The following is a 25,801-nucleotide window of genomic DNA, read 5'->3' on the forward strand; positions in this document are numbered from 1 at the left end:
GGACAGATTGATAGAACATCCTTTGTCTGCGCATAATTCTGAATTCATTATGCAATATAGAAAAGCATTGCAAAGTATTACTCAAAATTTGAAGCTTCCACAGGTACGCAATTTCGTAATGATATGAGTTTCGTTTAGAAGAAATAGCACGCATTTTTATTACAGCTCCAATATGATAGCAACGATAGACCTTTTGTCGTAATCAAGTGTAAGTATGTAAAATATTCACATTATACATATAGAGTATTTTGGAAAAGTAAGACCAACACAATTTCCTTTTATATTTCATATTAATTCAATTTTTACCATGTATAATTCAATTGTCATTAAATAGAATTTTTTACTTAATATTATTTGTTTAGGTAAAATAATTGTATATTACGTAGTAATTTTTTCTTACAATCAATCATTCAATATTTCTGTTTTTTCCAAAATTACAACAACATATTTAATTTATAAACTGGGATCGAAACGTTGATTTTGTTTGACAATTAGCAAAGTTGCTTTATAATTCGTAATAAACGATCGAACCGTTGCGCCGAAAACATTTAAAAATTTATTATTACGTAGTGTGAAATGGAAGCAGATTGGAATTAATTTCAAATTTCAGTGTATACACCATATTTTGTTATTTTAATCTATTGTCTACGATTATCTACTGTAGCTTATTAGATTTTTATATTTTTTAGCATGTAAGAGAAAAACTGCAATAGCAGACGTTAAAGTGACAGGGCAAGGATCTGGAATGATTACTATAAATGGACAGGACATATCTTACTTTTCGCTTGTGCAAGACCGGGAACAGGTAAGTTTTTATGAATAATTTGAATAATAATTGTAAGAATTTTGTGTTTTCATAGTGTTTATTTTTACTTGAGAAACATTTCCTATTATTATTCAATCCCAGAAAGTCCTTTTTTAGTATTACATAATAGGTATGCATTTACAGTACATAGAAAAAATCATTAAAGTTATTGATATCGAAATTCTATACTAAAATAGTAATGATTCGATAATTTCGAATTATGGAACAATCGCTTAAAAATAACATTTATTCGTGTACGAATAATCGCAAGCGTGAGAGTTACAAATGGTAAGTTACATATTTCAATAATGATCACATTGCATTCAATTTCGTGTAAAAATCTCGTATGAAGCTTCTCACGATGTGATCAATACGGATCCGATTAAAACGGTTATTCCAAGGATAAATAGTTGAGCAATGATAAGCAGAACAGGCATGCGAACACTGCTCGTTTTTAACATCCTGTTGGTATCCAAGTATGTAGGTCCAATGAAGTTTCAAGATTCGTGCGACACGTTTGTCTCGGAGAAATTGTATTCTATAATTAGCATTTATCGCTTCAGGGATTTCTACTTTTTGTATTTCGTTGCTTTGACTGATCAAGCAACTACATATAATATATTCGATCGTGAAAGTCTGATATTATAAGGCGATTATAAATTGCCTCGAAGAATTTTCTCCCTGAAACAATCAACAGTTTAACTGTTCCTGATTTATAGAATTTAAAATATAACTGTGGTTGTGCTATTTATTAACGTTATTCGTGAACGAACTTGATGGTCCGCCCACCATCTCGACACTGTGATTACGAAGATGAAAACTTGTGCAACGAAAAAAACGAAGATGCTCTACAAATTCCATCACGTAACATTTTGATGACATCAGTAATTCGAAGAAATCCAGAATTAGTATAAAAATTAAAAGTTCCTGTCATACGAATTATTCGCTAAATTCTTGGCTGACAAACTAAACGTTGAGAATTATGGAGCAACGAAGATAGTCGTCGTTTCACAGTTGAAACTGTGAAAATTGCTACTACTCGAGAGGAGGCGAAATTGCGTGGGTGTTTTTGAAGAATTCAAGGCAACGTTACTGCGAAATTCTTTGGTAGAATTTGCAAATTGGAGGTGTCAGACGAAGACGGAAAATCTGCGAATAATCTGTAAATGATTTGCAACGATTTGCAAGAAACTGCAAGAATGTACGAGACCGATGCGGATCGTTAGCTTTTGAGATGTACACGATTTCTCGCGATCTGTACGATCTCAGGACAGACGGTACACGCAGGAAGCTCGATCCGAGCTCAGTATTAATCGAGCCGTCCGATAGCACGACAGGCTTACGATGTTGTTATGAGACCGGCGCTTTGAGTTCGATCAGGTCGATAAAGTTCATCACACACGCGAGGAACATCGTGATTGGTTTTTTCATCGACATTCTCTTTTGGTAATGGAACACTGCAAAAAAGTTCGCCGCGCCGCATTAATCATTAAATCGATCATTATCCCACGATCTAACAAAATTGAATACTTCCTTCCGTGATTTCTTCTTAATACGATAACACCGAAGTCAATTCGAATTCCTTCGAATTCCGTTTCGATTACCATTACTCGATAACATCGAAACGGGCGATAACTATGCAGTTTGTTTAAAAAGCTTTGTGGTGCACTAATCGTGTTCCTGATTCTAGGAAAAACAGTAGTAGACCGTAGATCGTTGTTATTGTGACTATTTCGTACATATATCTATCTATATATCATGATTTTTATTATTTTAGTTTCTGTTAATACTTTGTAGTCATTGTTGGAATATTCTTTCGAATATATTCATATTTCAATTCACTTGTTTACAGTGATCCACGTTCCACGTGTCCACTTTCGAAATCTACGCATTTTTTGCACAATTATAAAACTGCGTGACCGATCAAAAATTCGAAGTTTCTTTGCGATACTTTACGAACTGTTGACATATATATTTTTCGAGGTTTATATAAACATCAAAATTTCCATACAGCTATTTACATTGTTTCTATTCTTAATCGTTAATGAATTTACGTAAACACTCGACGCACCTTTCTCGCGTCTTTAGATTAGCGTCGGCATGTCGAGAATGTTCTTGTCTTCGCTCTTGAAGGACTCGAACTGTATACATATAAATAATATCAATTTAAAGGTAACGGTGCGACACTTGACAGTTATCAGTGTATGTGCCCGATTTTCCAATTGACATTCGCGCTTCACGCAATGCACCTCTGACCAGTCTCGGACGTCATCAAACATCATCGTCTGTACTTCTTAGGATCAAACAAAAAATCTCCATTAGAAAGAAAGAAAACTTTTTAACAAGTTATTCAGCATCGATCTTCTAAACGATTGAACGGATCAGTTGTATTATCATACATTGATATCGGATTTTTATAGTCATTTTTGTATATCTATACACATTTAATATATTCCTGCAAAGTATTTTTGGATTATTATTTATTTATTTATGTAGTTTTATTACTGGTTAAAAGTTAACTGAATCTTCGATGATCGCGATGTATAAGATTTCTAAGGAGATAGACTGCGGATGTTATGCATTTATATAACAATGTGCGCCATTTGAAACAGTAGAAGGATTAAAAGAATTTCGGAGCGTCTATATGTTATTTTGTGCTTTGAAATTGATGAAGGAAATCTGTATTTTGCACAAAGATCGACAGACTATTACAGAAACATTATTACAACACTTTATCAAAGAATTCGTAACAACGAAGGAATTTCGATCGCACAAGAAGAAATACGCGGAAGAATCATCGAAGTACATATACATAATACATATTCGGACACTTTGTTAAGAGGCAATAACGTTCTCAGGATTGCACCAAACGAGACTGGAACACAGGACGAGATAAACAATTTGTAAAAAGCAACCTTTAAAATTTTCATATTCCGATCAATTGCTATTTTCTAGAAATGTCTTGTTTCATGTCGTGCGGTGCACTCTGTCTTCGAATTTCTAAAAACAATCAAGTCGTTTAGAGTCGACTTTGAAAAAAGTGATCGCCTCTTCGAAACAGTGTCCAAGTATGTATACAGTGGGTGTACAAAGTATTCGTACACTTTTTAAAAACTAATAACTTTCTTATAATTGTACCAAACGACCTGATTTTTTATGATCAATTAGAAGCATTGGTTTACGAAATGATATGCAAAAAAGATTTTCCAAAGATTATAATTTACAAGGTTAAATGCAAAAATGAAAAAGGCATTCTTTAAAACTTTTTTATTTGAGCCCTTAATGAGAATTTAAAATATATGTATTGTAGCTACACACATGCTGAAAATTTCATTGAAATCGATTAACATACACACGAGCTCCAAGCGGTTAAAAATGGTGAAAATCGTAGATTCCCACGACTTTTGATCAGTTTCTGCTTAAAATCCACAGAATCGTACATCTTTCGATGCTTATCGTTTTTTCCTGCGCCAATCGATTTTCAACATGCGTATAAATAACATAGATCTAGAAAATATATACATTTCAAATTTTTATCAAGGGCCCAAATAAAAAAGTTTTAAAAAATGCCTTTTTTATTGTTTGCATGCAACCTTGTAAATTGTAATTTTTGGAAAATCTTGTTTGCATATCAGTTCGTAAACTAATGCTTCTAATTGATAATAAAAAATCAGGTCGTTTGGTACAATTCTAAAAAAGTTATTAATTTTCAAAAGGTGTACGAATACTTTGTACATCCACTGTAGGTATTACCGTGAGTCACTGTAACTGACCATTTATCAAATTCCAAGTTTCCGTTCGGGGATCATGCAGCGCTATGCCACGTGAACGAAAGCAACGCGCAATTAGTACTCGTAACGATATATCTTTGTAGATCAATGATGTAACCGCGTAAAATACAAAGCGCGCGGAGGATGGCGAGTGGTTCGGCGTCACCGTCGCCAAAAAGAAAGGTCGAAATGGAGCGGATCATCGACATGGAAGACACGACAGTTCCGACGGCACCGAAACGGATGACCTCGACGTCGTTGTTACTGACGCGATGGCTGACGACCAGGAACAGGAGCATGGCGGCCCGCGCCGAGCCGGAAACTGCATGGCCGTCGGACGCGTGTACGCTAGAGTATGGCACCCCGCCGCCTATCGAGGAGCCACATTGTTATTCGATGTGCGCCAGCGAGAGTTCCTGCACCGAGGAGATGAATTGCATGTTGCAGGTGAACAAAGGCACAATCAGGAACCTTTTGACGGAGCAGATGAGAAGCGTGGGCGGTCGGTTGCATCTCCTCGACGACCTCCAGACGGACAAGCTGGACTTGACCAGTCCCCAGCGAGTCGTCAAAACGTACAAACGCCAGGAGATAAACACTCTCCTATTGTACGCCAGTTTGCTCGGTCGTCCGGATCTTATCGGTGATCTCCACGCGTGTGGAGCAGACTTGAATTATTCCGAGCAGGAGCAAGGTCTCGCGGCCCTCCACCTGTGCGCGTTCAGCAACTCGTTGGAAGGCGTGCAATACCTCCTAGCGAACGGGGCGATCATGAACCTGGAACGAATTCGAACACCGTTCCACTATGCCGCGTTCGGAGACGCGTTCGATGTAGTTCGGTATTTCCTTCAGCTGGGAGTCCGACAGGAATCCCCGTGTTCCGAAGAGACTGTATTGCACGCGGCGGCCAGGTCGAACGCTCTGAATGTTCTGAGACTGCTAGCGCCGCAAAACCCGACTCTGGACAGCCTAGACTGCAACGGATACGGCGCCATACACTATGTGGCGGACAGGGGAGATCCGGATTGTCTAACGGTGCTCCTGGATGCCGGGTGTCGGTTAGACTTGATGACCAGGAAGCGCGACACCGCTCTACACCTTGCCGCGGAAGCCAGTTGCGTGGAGAATGTCGAGATCCTGATCGAAAGAGGCGCGAACGTCCACTTTAAGAACCACAGAGGTCAGACGGCCTTGCACATAGCCGCCCGCTCTCAGTCGTTGGAGTGCGTGGAGGTGTTGCTGAAGAAAGGTGGCTGCGACCCCGACATCGAAGACAACGACGAGAGAACGCCCCTGCATCTCGCGTTAGGGAGATCGCTGTTGGCCTACGATGTCACCGAGTTCCTTATCAAGTGGAAGGCGAACGTCAACAAAACCGACAAGTACGGCTACACGCCCCTTCACATCGCCGCTTTGAACGAACTCTCCCAATGCGTCGACATACTGATCCAACGCGGAGCCGATCTGAGCGCAAGGACGAAAGGTGGAACCAGCGCTCTGTCGATCATTCTGCGCAAGACACCGACATCTTTGAACGTGTTCAAGCAGAGGTTGGACACGTCGATCACTCTCCATCAGCACGGGTCCGCCACGGGCGAGGTGGAGCTCAGACTGGACTTCCATCCTCTGCTGATGCACCAGCATCAGGGTGAGATCAGGTATCTGGGCACGTTCGTCAAGGAGGGATACAAAGAGATTCTGGAACATCCCCTGTGCCAGGCGTTCCTCCATTTGAAATGGCAGAAGATCCGCAAATACTACGTGGGCAGGTTAATCTTCTACTTGTTCTACGTGCTAATACTAACCGGCTGGGTAATGACCGCTCTGGCGCACAATTGCTACAACGAGTCGCACGGGCAATTAGACGCCGCGCAGCCTCCGCTGTGCGCGAACACCACCGGCATCAACGGCTTCCTCTACAGGCATCCCGCCCTGCTCGAGGTCGAATGGTACGCGCTGATGGTGCTGACCATACTCGAGGCGTTCCGCAAGTTGACCAGCATCCCGACCTACCTCTCCGTTCGCCAGTTCTTCACCCAAGCCGAGAACATGGTCGAGTGGTGCGTGATCCTGAGCGTGTTCGCCACCTCGTTCATCTACACCGGCAGAACCTATCCCTGGCAGAACCACGTGGGAGCGTTCGCGGTCCTCTGCGGTTGGAGCAACCTGATGCTGATGATAGGCCAGCTGCCTATCTTCGGAGCCTACGTGGCCATGTTCACCAGCGTCCAAGCGCAAGTCTTCAAGCTCCTGCTGGCGTACGCCTGCCTCTTGGTAGGCTTCACGGCTAGCTTCTGCGTCATCTTCCCGCGCTCCAAGTCTTTCAGCAGCCCGCACATCGGTCTGATCAAGGTCCTCGTGATGATGACCGGCGAGCTGAACTTCGAGGACCTGTTCTTCCCCAGGGAGGAGGACGGGAAGTCCCCGGACGTGGGCGGTACATCCTGGATCCTGCTCCAAGTCTCCGCCCAATTGTCCTTCGTGCTGTTTCTTCTGTTCGTTACTATAGTTCTGATGAATCTGTTGGTAGGAATCGCGGTGCACGATATCAAGGGACTACAAAAGACCGCCGGCCTGGCCAAACTCGTCCGTCAGACGAAACTAATCTGCGACGTGGAGACTGCACTCTTTCTAGGTCTGATGCCCAAAAGGCTGACCAAGTTTTTAAGATGGACCGCTCTGCTGCTGCCGTCCCCTCTCAGAGCCGTGCTCACCGTCAGACCGCTCAATCCCAGAGAGACCAGGCTGCCGCGCGATCTTTTATCGGCTGCCCACAAAGTGGCCAAGGAACGGAAGAACGTGTCCGCGACCCTTTGCACCAGGAAAACCACCAGCACCGCTTCCACCTACTTGAAGAGCGAACCCTACTCGACGATCAGAAGGACACAGGCCGAGGAGAACATCTTTGCCGACGAGTCCATGGTCCAAGGTGAGCTGTCCGAGCTGAAAAAGATTTGCGAGAGGAATCGCGAGCTCCTGCAGGATCTATTGCTGGTGCTGATGACGGACAAGCGTTACGGAACGCAAAAGGAAGAGGATGCGGCTAATTAAATCCGCTCCTACGTTCATGGAATCTCGGCGAGCGCCCGTGTATCGTGCGAATCATCTGAAACGCTCCCGGGTTTGGAAAACACGCGCCGCGAGCAACGGAACAAATTCTGATATCGCGTCACGGTCTTAAATTCGAGGCGTCGACGATAGTAATTGTTTAAAGGTGAATTCTTCTCGATCGAAAATTAAATATATAATTAATTTCATGATTTCGGCGCAGGGTTCGATCATTTATAGAAAACCAGCAAATGTGTGCAATTAATTATTTTTCTATAGTTTTCTATAAATGATAGTTTATAATTCGAAATCATAAAATTTATTATATAGTAATTGTTTGTTGCGCATCGCCGAAATGAAGGAACAATCGATGATGGAGGACAGAATGCGTTATGTAGAAAATCGGAGCGCGAAACTGTCGCGAAAGATTGCTGCTGATTAAGCGTTTCGCATGTTTTAAATATTTCGCATTGCACTTTTCGAAGCGAAATTCGGGGAAACATGTATGTATAATTGACGCGTACATATCCTTCGGTATTCCTTTTAAATTTTCAAATTCTCAATCTTTTTTCTTAAACGTTTAATCTATTGATTCTTGGGATGACTGTTACGAATAGCGCGCGCGCGACTACAAATTCAGATCGATGGGAATAATTGATATTTACATTGTTGTACAAATATTCTTCGGTACACCTGAGAAATATTTTAATACTGCGTATTAAAAATCTGAATTCCGTCCAAGAGATGAATAACGTACAAGAACCCCGAGAGTGGACACCATGTAAACCTCGAATGTTAATAGAACGACGTCAAACGAGAAATACAAATATTGTTGAATTTTCTATAACGTTTGTTACCGCGTGAATATGTAAAGAGTGTGTAAATACGACGCGATCGAATAGCGAACCTGATAAATTTTATTTTTTTAACTGAATGTACAGAAAGATATAAATAAATTATTATATATTTTCCATACTGGTCAGGCAATTTCACATAAAATGTACTTTGTAGTAAAATTTACTTGCACATTCGACAGGTTAAATATTCTAAGTAAGAGGAACATATACATACTACGGAGAATTGCTAGTTCATTAAGTGTAAGTAACACGTGTAAAATTAGTACAAGCGTGGTTGGACCTGGTGATTCAGTTAATTCTGACACTTTAAATTGCTCGTAAACCATTTGTTATATGAAAAAACGTCGTTTCAACTAATTTAAAACGTTGAAGCTGGGTGACTCACTTGTATAAAGTATAACATTTCTGAAATTGGCAAGAAAGAAAGAAATAATTCTCAGAACTTACATAAAATTCCTTTCTTTTTAGATATCCGCAAGCTATCGAACGTGACACGTGCAAAGTAACAACAATTCCTCGATTATCGTCCGCGGCGCTTTCTGCCGAAATAAATCATGTTCCTTCGAAAATGTATTTCGTTCTTGTTTGGTCTACGTGCCACTTCGAAACGCCGCTATTGCACAATCGCGTTGCTTGTGCCTGGAGGGACAAAATTTCAGTGATCCTAAACACGTTTCGCAAGATATACATACATACATATACATCGTATGTACATACGAGTATGTATATCCAGCGAAAAGAAAAACGGGATGTCGAACGGAGGCGGAATGCAAATCGACAAACGCTAAACGCTAATCGGATGTATAGAATTTAACGGTTCTCACGGTTTATTTCCGAGTCCCATTGTGGAACGACCAACCAACCGCGAACGCAAATACACTTTCGGCTACGAATTTGTCAGTCGCTAATTTTCTGTAAACATTGTACGATTACATTGACAGATTAATGAGATGAATATTGCGCAACTTGACAAATTTAATCAATTGATTATAAGATAATAAGAATGGTTGCGTCGCGTCGCGTAAATATTATACATGCAGTGGATAACAAAAGTAAGTTAATACTCATATTTTCAATAATGAAATCACGATAACAGTAATATTTATTCACTTATAAAAATAAACAAGTTGATTACATATTTAATGGTACTGTTGAAAACAAAATTTATCACAGTGATCTGAAGATTTATCAAGATATCGATCTTTCTATACTAAATATACAAAATTTGGTGTGCCAAAAGTAAGTTAAAGTATCGTTTAATAATAACACTGTCCAACACATAGAGTTTTATGCGCTGATTCCGAATCTGCCCTTAATTTTTCTCCTAGACGCACAATTCTTGACAAACATGACTTTGAAAAAAAAATATTTTTCAACTTTAAACAAATATTGTGATGGTATTATAAAAGATATTGTTCTTTACAGCAAAATATTCTGTAGACTTTCCCGAATACAGTGATATCTAATACTAATACATTATGAATGTTTAAACATGTTTAAACAATCATTAAAGACGGAGAGACACCACTTTTGCAGAAACTTTTCAGGATATTTTGAATTTATCTCAAAAAATAAGGGTTTAGTGGAATATCGAACTATACCACGCGATAGAGCAGACTTTTATCTTGAGAAATCACCCTTTGAAGTTTGCTACGTCGATGTTTTTTCCCGAACCAGAAAGCAAAATATCATCGCCATTGCAACATTAACAATAAAGTTGCCGCCAGTGGCGCTCACCACTAGCGCGATCTCAACATAAATTGACCAACTCATGCCGGGCGAAGATATTTTGCTTTCTGGTTCCGGAAAAAACGTCGACGTAGCAAACTTCAAACGGTGATTTCTCAAGATAAAAGTCTGCTCTATCGTGTGGTATAGTTCGATATTCCGCTGAACCCTTATTTTTTTAGATAAAATCAAAAATATCCTGAAATGTTTCTGCAAAAGTGGTGTCTCTCCGTCTTTAATGATTGTTTAAACATGTTTAATTATATTGTATTCGGGAAAGTCTACAGAATCTTTTGCTGCAAAGAACAATTCAATGTCTTTTATAATACCATCACAATATTTGTTTAAAGTTGAAAAATATTTTCTTTTTTTCGGAGTCATGTTTCTCAAGAACTGTTCGTCTAGGAGAAGAATTAAGGGCAAATTCGGAATCAGCGCGTAAAACTCTATAAGCACCACCATCACAATGTAATTGTGAAACAAATTTGGTGTTGGACAGTGTTATTAAACGATATTTTAACTTACTTTTAGCACACCAAATTTTGTATATTTAGTATAGAAAGATCGATATCTTGATAAATCTTCGAATCACTGTGATTGTAGTGATAAATTTTGTTTTCAACATTACCATTAAATATGTAATCAACTTGTTTATTTTTATAAGTGAATAAATATTACTGTTATCGTGATTTCATTATTGAAAATATGAGCATTAACTTATTTTTGTTATCCACTGTATATGTGTTTTGTACTATTGTTGCGCATGTCACATGAACGCATAAAACCCAATTATAAGGAGGCGCTGTTGTTCCCGTAGAAATTTTTCCGGATATTGCTGACCCAAAATAATATGCATGGGTCAGACTTTCGACTTTCACTAATTGTGCTTGTACTAAAAGGAGTCGTAGCGTTATGAATACGAATTGGAGAAAAACGATGCGACGATCAGTGGTTCGCGGGAAACATTTTCTTCGAATGATCCTTAACAAGTTTTAATTACGAAAACGCTTGATAATTACTTCTCAGAATCCGATACCCCGGTCGATAATTCGGTAGTTAGTAATTAAGCATTCAAACACGTGCTTCTTTCGCTATCCTTGTCGATGTAGCCTCGAGACTAGTCGACAGGTCTCAGTCGCGGAATTTTTCCTAAAATGATTACGTTTTCATTCTACTATCTGAATAAATTAGGTTCTGCTACACATTTCATACCATTCGTCATCTATCATCAAAATATGAATTCTCTAACATCGGTTAAAGCATATTTTTAAACTTTGCTTGACCACGTTCAAACTATGTTCAAGAACCGTTTTTCTTAACACAGAAAATTATAGTTGAAAAGATATCAACGCGTCGTTGATTCGGCGTGGCGTCTATAGTTACACGACATTTGCATCTGACAATCTACCGTGCATAGAAAAGGTTTGTCAATCGTTACAAATTGTCCCAATGATTTCAATCATTCGATCATACTCAATAGTTAATAAATCGGCAATGAAAAACGATTGCAAATAATATCGACGTTAAAGTACGATATAGTTTATATGAAAAAGGTGAATTCTTCTCGATCTAAAATTAAATATATAATAAATTTTATGATTTCGGCTCAGGGTTCGATCATTTATAGAAAATCGATCCACATAAGGATCGAAGCGTCGAGAAGCATGTTTAATTAATTGCACATTTGTTGGTTTTCTATAAATGATCGAACCCTGCGCCGAAATCATAAAATTTATTATATATAGTTTATATGTACTTGAGTTATCAAGAAAAAAGATGAAATATCATTCCTAATATGCGATTCGCAATGCTAAACACGAAACATTCGTGAATTGTTCTCGTAAACGTGTTTCATCGAAATACGTGAACATTTTAACAACAGGTATTTCACAGGGGATTGAATTTGCAACGAAATATAAAGTTGAACAAATTAGTGAACTGCTAGTAGAATAGAAATAGTCTATTTTGAGCCTCCCGGCCGCGGCCGTACAAAGGAGCTCGGATTATAAAGATTGTTATCTACATCTTATCCAACACATCCTTACTTTACATGCATCCACGCACACTCGTGCCGCTTAGTACATATATAATATCTATGGTAATATTATTGAAATGTGTCCTATGCAGATTGGCAATTTGAAAAGGCGCTTCGCAGGTAGAAATTGATTTTCTCCGTCCAGAAATAAGATGAACGCTCTATCAATTTATTTGCTCTTTATCTCAACAGTTTATCTTTTATCGTTCATATCGCGCATCGACGTTCTGCGAGCGCATAAACATTCACAAATCGACAAATAGTTGACACAATTTTTTAACCTTCGCTTCATGTCTAGATCAGAGTTTCAGTTTCTCGAACTCTCAACTCGTTAAGATCCAACATTGAGTAAATTTCGACGAATTTACGTTATCGAATTCTGTTGTTCAAGTTGCATTTTGAAGGGAAAATATTTTTGAAAATTTCTCCTCTCACCCGGGTCCAAAAGTATGTCGAAACTGAAGTCTCTCGCGTAGTTTTCTTATACGTATAGCGTGAGGTATAAATTAACGTTACGTAGTAATATATTATACATATAAGTTACGTTATCGTCGTTTACGTTTGCATATTTTATTTGACAGAAAGTTTCGATCCAAGCACGCTCACTTGTTCGCTGTCACAAGCGATAAACAATTGCACATGTCAAAATCGTGTTATTTCATCGCTTGTGGCTGAACGAATAACACCGAATGGGCTGAGTGATGCACACAGTGACTCCTATTAATATTCGGACGCTCTAAAAAAGACGATAACTTTTTTAATATTGTACTATACGATTTGAACTTTCTTCGGAAGCTAGAGCAATTAGTTTGCTACAGGATGTGAAAAGAAATTTTTTCAAAAATTGCGTTTGGTGTCGGAGAGAATTGTACAGAAAATACTAAAAGTTCCATTTTACAACTTTTTTATGCGGGCCTATATTGAAAATTTAAAAAATACGTTTTGTACATCTGTGTCACCGCCACTTTCCAACTTATTCATAAAAAAGTTATTCTGATTTAAAGTGTGTTGAATCAGTTATGCTCCTTTACTGTATATCATATGTGCAGCGATGATTTGCACGTTGTGCAAATTATTACAATTCTCGTGGAAGATGGCGGCGAGCCTAGTTTAGATTTAGGCATACATATTTGGACGCGCAGGTTGAAATTCGGTTACGGATTACTGGAGAGAGAAAAAAACCGGTTCGAATTCATAAGAAATCATGATGATCTCTTACGGTCGGGACGGTGATGGCGCACAATTACTGGCCGCGATGGAATTGAACAAGGACGCTGTGTTTCAGGCTCCGGGAGTGTGTCTATCTATTAAGATTTTACGGAACATCTTTAAGTCCGGTGGATCCGTCAAAACGCTCACACCACCGCGGGCTCTTGTCCAGACGTAACGCGTCTGTTTCAGCTCTGATCTTTTTTTCTGTTTGGTCGATCGCGATCGATCAACGATTTCGAAATATCGTCGTGTCCACCGGAATCTGGGTACCGTCGCGTCGGTGAACGTGTTCCTCCGTACGTTTAACTCAAAACCGAACAGTCAGTGAACTTAATTTCGTCGCAGTGCAACAGTGAATCGTTTCTCAGTGAAATCACAACATATTATACTGTACATAGATGGCGGCTGCCCAGTGTAAGATTTAAAAATCGTCATTTGGCATTGCATAGCGCTGTCGAGGACCAAAGTCTCCAAGATTCGATATAATTTTCGAGAGAATTCTGACCGAACTCGGTCATATGTGTTTAGAGAATCTTCTGAAATCTTGTTTAATTTGATTTCATATTCGACAAGAACGTATTCGCGACCGTAGCCATAGTCTTTTGTTCCAACATAGAAAAACAATTACGATTTACTTGTTCATTGTTCGTGAATTTTGTATTATCTCTCTTCGCGACTGAAATTGACCGAGACTCCGGTAGCTCCGAGCGAGCTGAACGCTATACACACTCGTACAAGAGAGAACAATGATAACGAATCCATTATTTCCTCGTCAGTATTTCAATGACGAATTAACTCCTGCGTTAACGCTTTCAAATGATTCGATAGAAATACGTCCGACGGAAGCGATTAGATTTTTCCATTTTTTACCGTAGCGCGAAGAAACCTATTTGCGTAAAAGAAGTTTTCGAGAGCCGTGATCGCACTCGAACGTATCGAGCCCCCAGTTTGTTCGCAGGCTTGCACAGCGGCGCGACGCGGCGCGGCAGTCCGCTTTGGAATAATTATCATAATTGCGACAACCTATCTGATACAAAGTTAAAAAGTTCCCGACGCACAAATTGCTAGTTTCACGCGCGAACCACGATGGTCATGTAGAATTAATTCGCATTTTCGTCCGCTTCGCATTCTACGAGTGTTTCGGCGATCTCGCGCGCGAGACAAATCGATCGGCTACGCTCGATCATAGTTCGCTAATTCTAAGAATTAACATCGCGGTGATTTTTGTCCAGCATCTGACGGCAGCAATTAATAATAATGGTCGACGCTCTTGCATAACCTTTTCGCTACAAAATCAATTCAAAGAGATCTTTAGCGGTGACGGAGACTTTTCTGCTTTTCGCGCTAGTCGTGAAAAAAGTTTGAAAGTTCATCTGGAACTTTGGATAAGTTCGTGGACAAATGGACAAACGAGGATTTCGAAGAATCAATTTTGGCCTTCAGCCTCGACAGTGCTTTGTGCGAATTCGTTTCGAGCCTTTGGCCAGAGTAGAGGAAGAGAGCGAACACCGAAGATCATACGTTTGAACTTTTTGCGCAGATGGATAGCCCGAGCCACGAGGACGCAGAGCAGTCGAAGTAGCGGCACTGGAGCGAAGCCGTCGTCGTCGGTTTGTTTAGCTACCGTTCTACGAAGGGAAAAATAAAACTAAAAGAATTCCCGTCGTCGTCCACGGAGGAGCAAAGGACAGAGGAAGATTCCGTCGAATTCGCGGCAGAGAAAGTCTCTCGTTCGTCGCAACGAACCGACCGTGCCCTCTGTTCCGTTGGTTTTCAAGTTCAAGGTCTCTGTTCGACGAAGGACAACCCGTCGAATGGAAGCGTGTCTTTTCCTATCAGCTTATATATAGAATGAATCCCATACGGAGGCGACCAATATAAGCGACTCGGGCGAGTGACACCAGCAGTCGCGTGTGTACCGTAATGACGGGAGCATTTTCTTAAAGTGATCCAAATGACTTTGGGACGTGACGTGATAAACGAAGAAAAGAGTGAGGCCGAGGTATGACGATTGGAATGAACGTTCCACCGTGGCGATACGCGATAGCAGAGAGCGCGTTACGTTACGTCGCAGTTTCTTCATCGTCCACGGCGAAAAGGGGATTCTGAACGGAAGGAATGGAGGACAAGGTAGCGGAGGACCTGCCGAAAATCAGCCTGCGAGCACCGTCGATCGACGGCGAGGAGGTAACGGGGCGGTGGTGCTACTCGTTCGCCAACTCGAGAGATCGTCGTCTGTCGTTCGACGAGAACGATTATCGGCGAGCAACGACGAAAGGGTGCGACAACGAAGCGTACGAGGACACCGACAGAGCGGTCCAGACGAGGATTACGAAATCGTTGTCGAGCCGCGAGAAAGAGAAACGAACGAGACACTATTCGTTGACCAGACTGAAAAATCGACGTTCCTGTCTCCACATCGATGAGGACAGAGATCCAACGGCGGACACGGACAAGACGATCGATGCGCAACTGTCGGCCACGCACACCTTGAAGCTACCGCAGCAGCAGCCGTTCGATGGAAAGGCCAGGCACAGTTCCATGTCGAACTTGAACGACCGTTCGAACGATCTTCTGTCGACGAGGCTAGCGCCCACGTTCAGATCCGTCAGGTACAGGCAGAACAGCAGCTCGGAGAAGATCGTGTTCAGCGATGCTCCTCGGATAGACACGGTGAACGATCGCATCGAGATCGACGCCGGTACGCCGCCGCCCGCCGACGAATCTCTGTTCTACGATAACCTGGACGTGTTCCGGCAGGCTCACATCAACGGAAATGATCTGGCGTCGATCATGTGGTCGATGCTGACCACCGCGGAGATGAAGCTGCTGCTCGAGCTGGAGAAGTGCAACGCGCTCGCGAACCTGCCGCCCACCGACCGAATAAAGAACATCGCGTACGTATGGTGCTGTTACAGAGGCCTGGCGCATCTGTTGCCGCAGCTCGAGCAGATCGGCGCGAGCCACGACTACGCGGTGCCGTGCACCGGCATGACCGCGATCCTCGCCGCGTCCCTCAGCGGCAACGTCGCCTGTCTCGAGCATCTGATCAAGACGGGCGCCGACGTCAACTCCAGGAATCCGATCAACTTCTACACGCCTCTACACTTCGCCATACACAGGAACTGCGTGGACGCGGCGCGCGTGTTGCTCGACAACGGCGCGAAGCCGATCACCTGTCTCTACCAGGAGATCGTCGAGCCGGTGTTGCACTCGGCCATCAGGGCCGGCGCCGTGGAGATAGCCAAGTTGTTGCTGGACCGCGGGGCCAGCGTCGTCGAGAAGAACCACATGGGCGAGACGCCGCTTCACGTGGCCTGCTTCGTGCAGTCGATCGAGTGCGTCCAGCTGCTGCTCGATGCCCCCGGCACCAACGTGAACGCCGTCGACAGGGCTCACAGGACGCCGTTGCACTTCGCCGTGATGACCACTCATTCCTCCGCGAAGCTGGTGGACGTCCTGCTGAAGCACGGCGCCCTGGTCAACGCGGCCGACAGGACCGGCTTCACTCCTCTTCACGTAGCCGCGCTGAACGAACAGTCCCATTGCGTGGACGTGCTGATCTGGGCCGGCGCGGATGTCAGCGCGACCACCAGCGCCGGCTTGTCCGCTCTGAACATCATCCTCCGAAAGATCCCCGAATCTCTGCAGGTGTTCCGGCAGAGACTGGACGCGTCGATAACGCTCAGGAGACCGGTGCCTCATCACAGAGAGTTCGAGATGAGGCTGCACTTCGATCTGCTGTTCCCAAGCGGGAACCAATGCGAAACCAGCTTCATCAATACGTTCGTGCAGGAACGCCGGAAAGACTTGCTGTCGCATCCACTGGTGATGGCCTTCTTGCATTTGAAATGGGAGAAGATCAGGAAGTTTTATTTGCTCAGGATCCTCCTGTACGCCATGACCGTGATCTGCATGACCACCTACGTGCTCACCGCGTTGGCCTACAAGTGTTACAACTACGACGACGCCAGCAGCTCGAAGATCTGCAACAGCAAACGGCTGTCCGGATTCCTCTTCAGAAGACCCGCCATCGAGATCCAGTGGTACCTACTGTTCATCTTCACCTGCATTTCCATCCCCAGGAAGATATTCGGCTTCATGGTGTACACGTCGGCGAAACAGTACTTCTCGAACATCGACAACGTGCTCGACGGGGTCGTGATCATCAGCGTGTTCGTCACCTCGTTCGTCTACACCGGACGCACCTACGACTGGCAGAACTACGTCGGAGCGTTCGCGATCCTGTGCGCTTGGACCAACCTGATGCTGATGGTCGGCCAGCTGCCGGCCTTCGGTACCTACGTCGCCATGTTCACCCATATACAGTTCGAGTTCGCGAAACTGTTGCTGGCATACTCCGGGCTGCTGATCGGTTTCACCGTCAGCTTCTGCGTGATCTTCGTCGGGGAACCGTCGTTCCGCAACCCGTTCACCGGGCTGATCAAAGTGCTGGCGATGATGGCCGGCGAGCTCGACTTCGAGGGACTGATCACCCAGATCGATCAGGAGACCGAGGGATCGTTCATGATCTACCATCCTCTCTCGGTTTGCTCGCAGATCCTCTTCACCTTGTTCATCGTTTTCGTCACCGTGATCCTAATGAACCTGCTGGTCGGCATCGCCGTCCACGATATCCAAGGACTGAGAAACCATGCTGGTCTGACGAAACTCGTCCGCCAGACTAAGCTGATTCTATTCACGGAGATGGTCCTCCACAATAGTTCCATACCGTACGCTTTCCGGAAGTGGATGTCCGACCACAAGATCAACGTCGAGAACAGAAAGAGGGTTTTGGTGGTGAAGCCGTTGAACCCTCTGGAGAAGAGGCTGCCGAAGGACATCCTGAAGGCGGCGTACGAGATTGCTCAGAAGAATATACCGTTCATGAACGACGACAGTATCAGTCTCAGCGACCACGTGATGTGGATGAGACAGCAAACCGAGGAATACCCAGACTCGAGCATACAGCTGGTCGTCGAGAACCTGGCGAACAAACTGCAGTCCTACGAAGAGACGATCAAATCGTTGAAGGATCAGCTCTTAAACACCAACAAAACCCTGGAGAGTGTTGTGAAAAACCTGACGAAGGAGAAAAGAAACTGACACATCCCTTAGGTACTAATATTGAACGTACGCAAAACCCCTCGACCCCAGAATATCCCGGATTCCCGAACCTGAAATTAACCGGTGATCCAAGCGACGCCAAGTATTTCTATCTGTATGTATAGTGAAATCGTCCGACTCTGTCGCGCTGTCGTAAAAACAAAAAGGCTGAACTAATCAACTCTCCTTGTGCGAACGTCCGAGCGAACCAAGTATACGTTTCGATAAGGATCGATAAGAAGAACGAACAGTGAACGTAAAAGTGAAAATAAAACGGACTCGCTATTGTAAATTGAACGATGCGTTTTGTAAATGTTATGTAACGCAGTAACGATGTTAGTATATACTATATGTAGTTATACATTCTAGATAATATTTATGACGTTTCAGATAGATATTTATAACGAACCACTTAAACGAATAATTAGTATCGGAACATCCCTAGACCGTTGTTCTCTTATTAATCAAATCCTTTTCGATGGTTGTATAGTGGCTAAATTGACGCGATACAACGATCAGTCGAATACTTTCGAAATTCGAAATCATTTAGGTAATTAAACCAATATTTTTCTTTTTTCCCATAAAACGTATCGCCGTATACATATTACCGTTTTGTCGCAGTACATACAGTGACTCCCACTAATATTCGGACACTCTTGAAACCACCATAACTTTTTTAATATTGGAATGTACGACTTAAAATTTTTGGAGAAGTTAGAACAATTGGTTTGCTACAGAATGTGACAAGAATTTTTGAAAAAAACTGCAAGTTGTCGGAATTGCAGAGGGAATACTAAAAGTTGTATTTTTCAACTTTTTCATGTGGGCTTATATGGAAAATTTAGAAAACACGTTTCGTAGATCTGTATCAATTAAACATATTTTGAAAATTTCATCAAAATGAGCTACAAACGTTTAAAGATGGTAAAAATTGCAGTTTTTCACGATTTTCGGCCTCCAACTGCAGTAATTCGAAGGATCTTTCAATGCCTGTCGTTATTTCCCGCATCAACCGATTTCTATGGAACTTCCACAGTGCATATAATTTACACAGATCTACAAAACGTATATCTTAAAATTTCAATATAGGCCTATACAAAAAAGTTGTAAAATGCAACTTTTAATATTTTCTCTACAATTCCGACCACATGCAAATTTTGAAAAAGTTCCTTTTCACATCCTGTAGTAATCTAATTGCTTTAGCTTCCCAAAAAAGTTCAAATCGCATAGTTCAATATTGAAAAGGTTATGGCGTTTTTAAGAGTGTCCGAATATTAGTGGGAGACACTGTGTGTGTATAATGTTTTGAACTCGGTTCAGAATGCATATGTGTTTTCGATTGTGCCGTGCCTAATTTTCTTCATTTACTGAATAAGAGCCGAGTATTCGCTTGTCGCGTGATTAACGTGATATATTTTTAATTGCAGATTTTATTCCCATTAATATTTACGAATTTGACTGGCAAAGTTGATATCGAAGCGACCGTTTCTGGTGGCGGTCCTACTGGACAATCCGGTGCTATTCGTGTGGGTATTGCGTATGGGCTTCGAAACTTTGTTGATGTTGAAATGATAGAAAAAATGAGAGTTGGTAAGGAAAATAATCATTTGTTCATTTCCGATCGATCGTTAATGTTCCCAGCAGCTTTTCAATAGCGTAATCTATATTTTAATACTCTAAAAATGGCTAGAAAGAAATATCGATCACGCAAAACACAGTAGAGAATTGAAAATAATAGTTTTCAATTTTATTCATTCGGTAGTAATTCAACGATCAATTTTGAAAGTAAATATATGACAGCAACTAGAATGAAGGTATTACCGCGCGCTCTTTATTGAAGCACTAATTTCTAGATCTAATTCGCAGAGGAGCAACGAGGTCGGTCGTTAAATTCATTGTCTCATAGTTACGTTACTCCATTCCTTAAATTCTGGAATCTCTTTCTGTAAATTCTGCATATGTATATGTAAATAATATGTATGTATTTAATTAATGGAATGGGACTTAATTAAATTATAAATTGTTAACAGAAATGCCGCGCAAATACCTCCAAAGTCGGAATTTCAGTTCTTTAAGAATCAATTTTTCAATTCGTAAATACATACGTGAAGTATTCGAAAGACTAAGGGAAACTATTGGAAACTGTGTTCTAAATTTACTTTATATGTCTATTCAGCTGGCCTTCTGACAAAGGATCCTCGAACACGCGAAAGAAAGAAGTTTGGACAGGAAGGAGCCCGAAGAAAATTTACATGGAAGAAACGTTAACACTGTTTTTCCATTTTCCTGTACCTCAAAAATTATATATGTATAAATAGATTTCTGTTAATTCGTAGAAAGTATCTTTTATTTGTTCCGAGAACCACATTGTGTTCAATCAATCGATTAAAATTTTCTTGAATACTCTTCCTATCTATATGCTACTATAAACATTATTATTATCAAAATAAAATGTAGGTATAAATATGTATCAATTTACAAGACGATAATTATTCGTAAAATTTAATATACACTTTCCGGTACAATAAATAACCTAAATTGTATCAAATATTCGCTTCACATCCTCTCTAACGGTGTTAAACCAAGTAATTTCATACCTTCGGCAAGAATCAGTTTCGACACATGAAACAACAACAGTCTTTGATTCCCTACATCCGATGGTTCTCCTTTTATATTCAACTTTTTTAATGCTTTACTGATTGTATTGCTATTCGAAGAAATGTTACAATGTAAAACAATCTCTTGAATCATTATTTTTCATTTACTATAGTAGTACCGACCTTAATTTCATAAGATAAACTGCCAGTACACACGGCTCAAGCTCTTCGTACGATCGAAGTAAGACTTCATCGAATCTACTAATTAGTATAATTAAGTCGTCAACTTCTGGTTCCTTCAAAAGACTTGCATCGCATTCAGTTATTAAAGCAGCACCACAGTTACGTTCCAAGCTAGTCAAGCGACAATGCGTGTATTGCAATTTTACTCCAGTATCCCCTTTCATCTAATAATAAATTATATTATGCATATATAATTAGTACAACTAATAAAAATTATAAGTTATCAAAAACGATTTACATCAAATATTAAATTCCAATTGAATTCATAGTCTTTCATTCTTCTTTGTATCAAATTGTAAGTAATAATACCAGAGATGCCCAAAATATCAGAAGTCTTATCCATTTCATCTAAAGAAACTTTAGTTGCTGAAAGAAAATGATTATTGATTTTCTGTATTGTTGAATTCAATTTTCGTAGATTAATCAAAATTAATCATATTATAAATGCATTGTTATATCGTAGACATATAACTAGTAAATGTTATTCACTTACTAGCTTTTTTCGTTTGCCTTTCTCTCATAATTTCCTGCGCTTCGTTCAATATATCTTCCAGAAATACCGCAGTACCTTTCCTTGTACTCATACCGCGAACTCTTCCAAACTTAATATGTTTTAATCTGTCCACCCAAGGTACTTGCATTTTCTTTAAAATCTTCATTAAATTTGAGAAGTGATCAGTCTGAGCATTGTCCACTACGTAATACATAGCATCAAATTTATTTCTCTCGTACCTATCGATCGCGGCAGCAATGTCTCGAGTTATATACAAAGTAGAACCGTCGCTTTTAATAAGTGGTATGTTTCTTTCTTCGGTTACAGGTATAACTTTTCTATTTTGCTGATCCAACGTTAACAGTTTCATTTCTTCCATTAGATCAGTAATCTTCTTTGTACTCAATGCGGTATACATGGATTCCCAATGATACTCGTCAAATGTTATGCCTAATCTCTCGTAAGTTCTTTCTAACTCCTGTACGGTATAATCTTTAAACGTTTGCCATTCTTCGTGAATATTACTATCTCCAAATTCCAATTTCCTGAATATTTCTCTGGCACGGTCATTCATCGTTGAATCTGTCTCGGCTAATTTATTTGCTATAACGTATGCCTTGTACAAAGCCTTAATAGGATTTTCTATTATTTCTTTGTTATCGACATTTCCTAGTTCAATTCCTAATTGAATAAAACCAAACTGTGTTCCCCAGTCTCCCAAATAATTTAATCTCTTCACTTTATTTCGTAAGAAACTATTTACATTAGCAATATAATTCCCTGTAATTGTGGAACGTAAATGTCCTAAATGAAAAGGTTTAGCAATATTCGGCGAACTAAACTCTACTATAATATTTTTATTATTCTCTGGAATCGCCGGCGGTGTTGGCCCAGAAAGATTACTCTCTAAAATCGTTTTTATATATTGATCTCTTGGTACAGCAAAATAAGCGCTATCGTTTTCTATCTTGACGTTATTAAAGGTATTGTCCAAGTCAACTGCTGCAATGTTTTGCGTTTCACCTAGTACGTTATAGTAGTTTGACTTTAATGGAAATACAAAATAATACGAGTCATTTGTTGTATCACGGTTTACATGAAGCTTGGACATAATCTTATGTTGATGTTCATTATTTACATTCTGTAACGGTTTTATAACCTGAAAAGAAATAAACAAACTTAATTGCGTGCAATCGTACTTATCTCGCAAAATTTTCGACATATTTTACAGAAAATCCTAAAATAACTTTTTAGCAAAACGTAGTGCAGTATAACAACTTATAATTAACATTGTTTTTCTTAGTCTACGAAATAGTCGGTATATGACGAGAAAATTCTCACATAACCTAAATAAAATTAATGGAAATTTGTTCTGCGTTTAATGAATTGAAATCTTTAGAATTATAATTTTCAAATAGAAATAAAATCATAATCTTATACCTTTTTAAATATTGCAGATCTCAGACTATTGCTCATATTGGAGTTTATGCAATTATTTAATAATAAACTTTTATATATATATATGTATTTAAAAATCCATTTATTATGTGTTTTTACTTTCAAAAAAATATTACAGTTCCATCACTCCTGTTATGGAAACAATTCCTGAATATGTAATGTGTTACACAAAAAGTTGTTATTCGCAATAAAAATATATCATTTTTTAGTTACTGTAAATAAATAGTATGTCGTATGTCGCATGTCATGGACAGTCATGGAATCAAATTTGAATTCATATGGCACTATTGACTTGACACTTTCATTTGAAAATATTGAGGAAGCGTGAATCAACTTCATTCATACTGATTCATACATACGAACGGAACAGAGAAAATGTCAATGTGTACATAAATAAATACATAAAGTACATTTTACATATACTTACAGAGAGTACATCGATCTCAACAATAAAAATGTAATAGTTATGTAAAAAGTCCAGTAACGCTTATGTACGATTAAAAAATTTGAAAAATCGTTCTTAAACTGGATCACATGGAAGGAATTAAACAAAACAAAGTATATTGTACTTTTTAGGTTAAAGTAGTAAAAATACTTAATGGGTAAGCATGTTTACGGATACATAATACATATATATATTTTTTGCACCGCGACTAACATTTAAACAAATTATTTCATAAATACAAAGTACCGAAACAATTGTACGTGGTTTTAAAACGAAAGCGAAACACATATAAAAAATTGTTTTTTTTTTATCATAGGGAATTGATGATATTTGATTTGTTGTATTTATATACTTTCGTAATAGTCGTCGTCCGTTAATAAATTAGTGAAGATATGGAGAATCAAATTCATTCAGAATTAATCATGAAAGAAGAAAAACTAGAAGAAGCCGAACAAGAGTCGAACAACAGTAATATTACAACAGTAACGATAGCAGTTAGTACAAATACTTCTACCGCTATTGCAATCGAAAGTAAAAGTAGTGCACACGAAGGAACAGAGTCAGCGATCGGTATCAGACCGAGGCCATTAATTTGCGTAAAACCAGAAAATGTAAATATCGGATGTAAGTCGGAACCCATAGAGAATAAATGGCACTGGGCACCAGGAGCTTGGCAAGACGCTACGAGAACAAGCGCTTTTCAACCTTATAAGGTAAAAATTGTTGAACCGTACCTGCATTTAAATGTGTACTTATTCAAAAATATTTTTCGCAGCCTCCTACTTTACTTACGAATTTACAAAGAGGTAATACGCAAACAGAAATACCTCAACTCTACGGTAATAGCGATATTACGTTTCACACGTTAGCTGGCCAGGGAGAACTGACTCCTGAACAAATACATCCAAGTATGGTAACTTAAAAGAAAAACCTATAACTTTTGCATCGTAACGATATATTAATCCACGAACAAATTATGTAAAGACACCGTGGATTCGCCGGACGAAAAAGGTTTGACCGGTCTTATGTGGGCTGCTGGATACGGACAGTTAGGCAGCGCGAGACATTTGCTTAAAGCTGGTGCTAATAAAAACTATCGTGGTCTTAACGGAGAAACACCTTTGCATTTGGCAGCTGCTTACGGGCACCATGATCTTGTAAAATTATTGTTAAACCATGGGGCAGACTCGAACGCAAGCGACGAGGTATAAATTATTATACTTTCAACCAACTGAAAATTCCAAAGTAATAGTTAGTTTCGTTTAGGAAGGAAACACACCGCTGATGTACGGAGCGCACGGCAATCATTCGCACGTATGTTACGAATTATTGTCACGGGGAGCTGATGTTACAAAACGTAATATACATAACATAAGTGCTTATCACGCAGCGGTATTAAACAATTCATCGACTGGTAAGCTAACATACATGTAAAAACTATTTCTAATGAAATACCATAGTAGTACTTTAAAAAAATTACTGTTCGTTGTTTCAGCTAAAGCAGTTATCGAGAATTATTTATTACAACAAGTGGTAACTGACCTCTCGTAGCAAAGTACAATCGTAAACTTTTCTAGATATCAAAAGTTGCAAATAGAAAACTAATATTTATATATCTGAACATTCTAATAAACGTACTTTATTTTCATTTCTGTATAATTATTTATAGTACATATCGCTTAAAGGCTGAATATAATAAGTTTTATACTTTTCTTCTTTACGAAGCAACGTTTTTATCAACAATTTCTTAATTATTATACGCATTTAATAAGTGGTAACACCTAGACAACTTTTACAGTTATCTTACTTATGAAAATAAAGGTTTCGCAAACCTTTTCGAAAACTGTTGATATCCTGTATACGCGTATACAAACATTTATATGTTACGTTAACATTGGTTCTAAGAAAAAGCAGATGGCTGTGTAAAGTAAATGTATTCGAAAATGCATCTCTTTATTTCTATTTCTTTATAGCGTATATAATTACATTCCTTATCAGTGTTTA

At 39.9% G+C, this 25,801-nt stretch overlaps 3 protein-coding genes across 6 annotated transcripts; 2 read left to right on the forward strand and 1 right to left on the reverse strand.

Annotated features, from left to right (window-relative positions):
* Positions 1 to 811: 811 nt before the first annotated feature.
* On the forward strand, positions 812 to 20,128 carry Wtrw (ankyrin repeat domain 61 water witch). The gene is made up of 5 exons (XM_076420462.1): positions 812 to 2,251; positions 4,680 to 7,624; positions 15,402 to 15,446; positions 15,572 to 18,896; positions 19,989 to 20,128. Exons 2-4 carry the CDS (start codon positions 4,720 to 4,722, stop codon positions 18,559 to 18,561), a joined length of 5,940 nt encoding a protein of 1,979 aa, XP_076276577.1. The 5' UTR covers positions 812 to 2,251; positions 4,680 to 4,719; the 3' UTR covers positions 18,562 to 18,896; positions 19,989 to 20,128.
* A 921-nt stretch (positions 20,129 to 21,049) lies between these two features.
* Positions 21,050 to 23,912, reverse strand: Argrs-m (arginyl-tRNA synthetase, mitochondrial). Of its 2 annotated transcripts, XM_076420885.1 has the most exons (6): positions 23,566 to 23,706; positions 23,335 to 23,481; positions 21,895 to 23,053; positions 21,640 to 21,767; positions 21,342 to 21,565; positions 21,050 to 21,268 (listed from the first exon to the last, which is right to left on the reverse strand). In XM_076420885.1, exons 2-6 carry the CDS (start codon positions 23,368 to 23,370, stop codon positions 21,118 to 21,120), a joined length of 1,698 nt encoding a protein of 565 aa, XP_076277000.1. In that variant the 5' UTR covers positions 23,371 to 23,481; positions 23,566 to 23,706; the 3' UTR covers positions 21,050 to 21,117. The 2 variants fall into 2 exon arrangements, with proteins under 2 accessions (XP_076277000.1, XP_076277001.1); XM_076420886.1 differs by lacking the exons at positions 23,335 to 23,481; positions 23,566 to 23,706 and adding an exon at positions 23,780 to 23,912.
* Positions 23,520 to 25,445, forward strand: LOC143207433 (uncharacterized). 3 transcript variants are annotated; one of them, XR_013008671.1, is made up of 6 exons: positions 23,520 to 23,954; positions 24,114 to 24,510; positions 24,573 to 24,705; positions 24,782 to 25,002; positions 25,054 to 25,211; positions 25,293 to 25,445. XR_013008671.1 is itself a non-coding variant. In XM_076420889.1 (6 exons), exons 2-6 carry the CDS (start codon positions 24,190 to 24,192, stop codon positions 25,346 to 25,348), a joined length of 879 nt encoding a protein of 292 aa, XP_076277004.1. In that variant the 5' UTR covers positions 23,520 to 23,954; positions 24,114 to 24,189; the 3' UTR covers positions 25,349 to 25,445. The 3 variants fall into 3 exon arrangements, 2 of the variants coding, with proteins under 2 accessions (XP_076277004.1, XP_076277005.1); XM_076420889.1 differs by having other exon boundaries at positions 25,064 to 25,211; XM_076420890.1 differs by having other exon boundaries at positions 24,161 to 24,510; positions 25,064 to 25,211.
* Positions 25,446 to 25,801: the final 356 nt, after the last annotated feature.

This window comes from Lasioglossum baleicum, chromosome 3 (genome assembly GCF_051020765.1).
Source record: "Lasioglossum baleicum chromosome 3, iyLasBale1, whole genome shotgun sequence".
NCBI lineage: Eukaryota > Metazoa > Arthropoda > Insecta > Hymenoptera > Halictidae > Lasioglossum > Lasioglossum baleicum.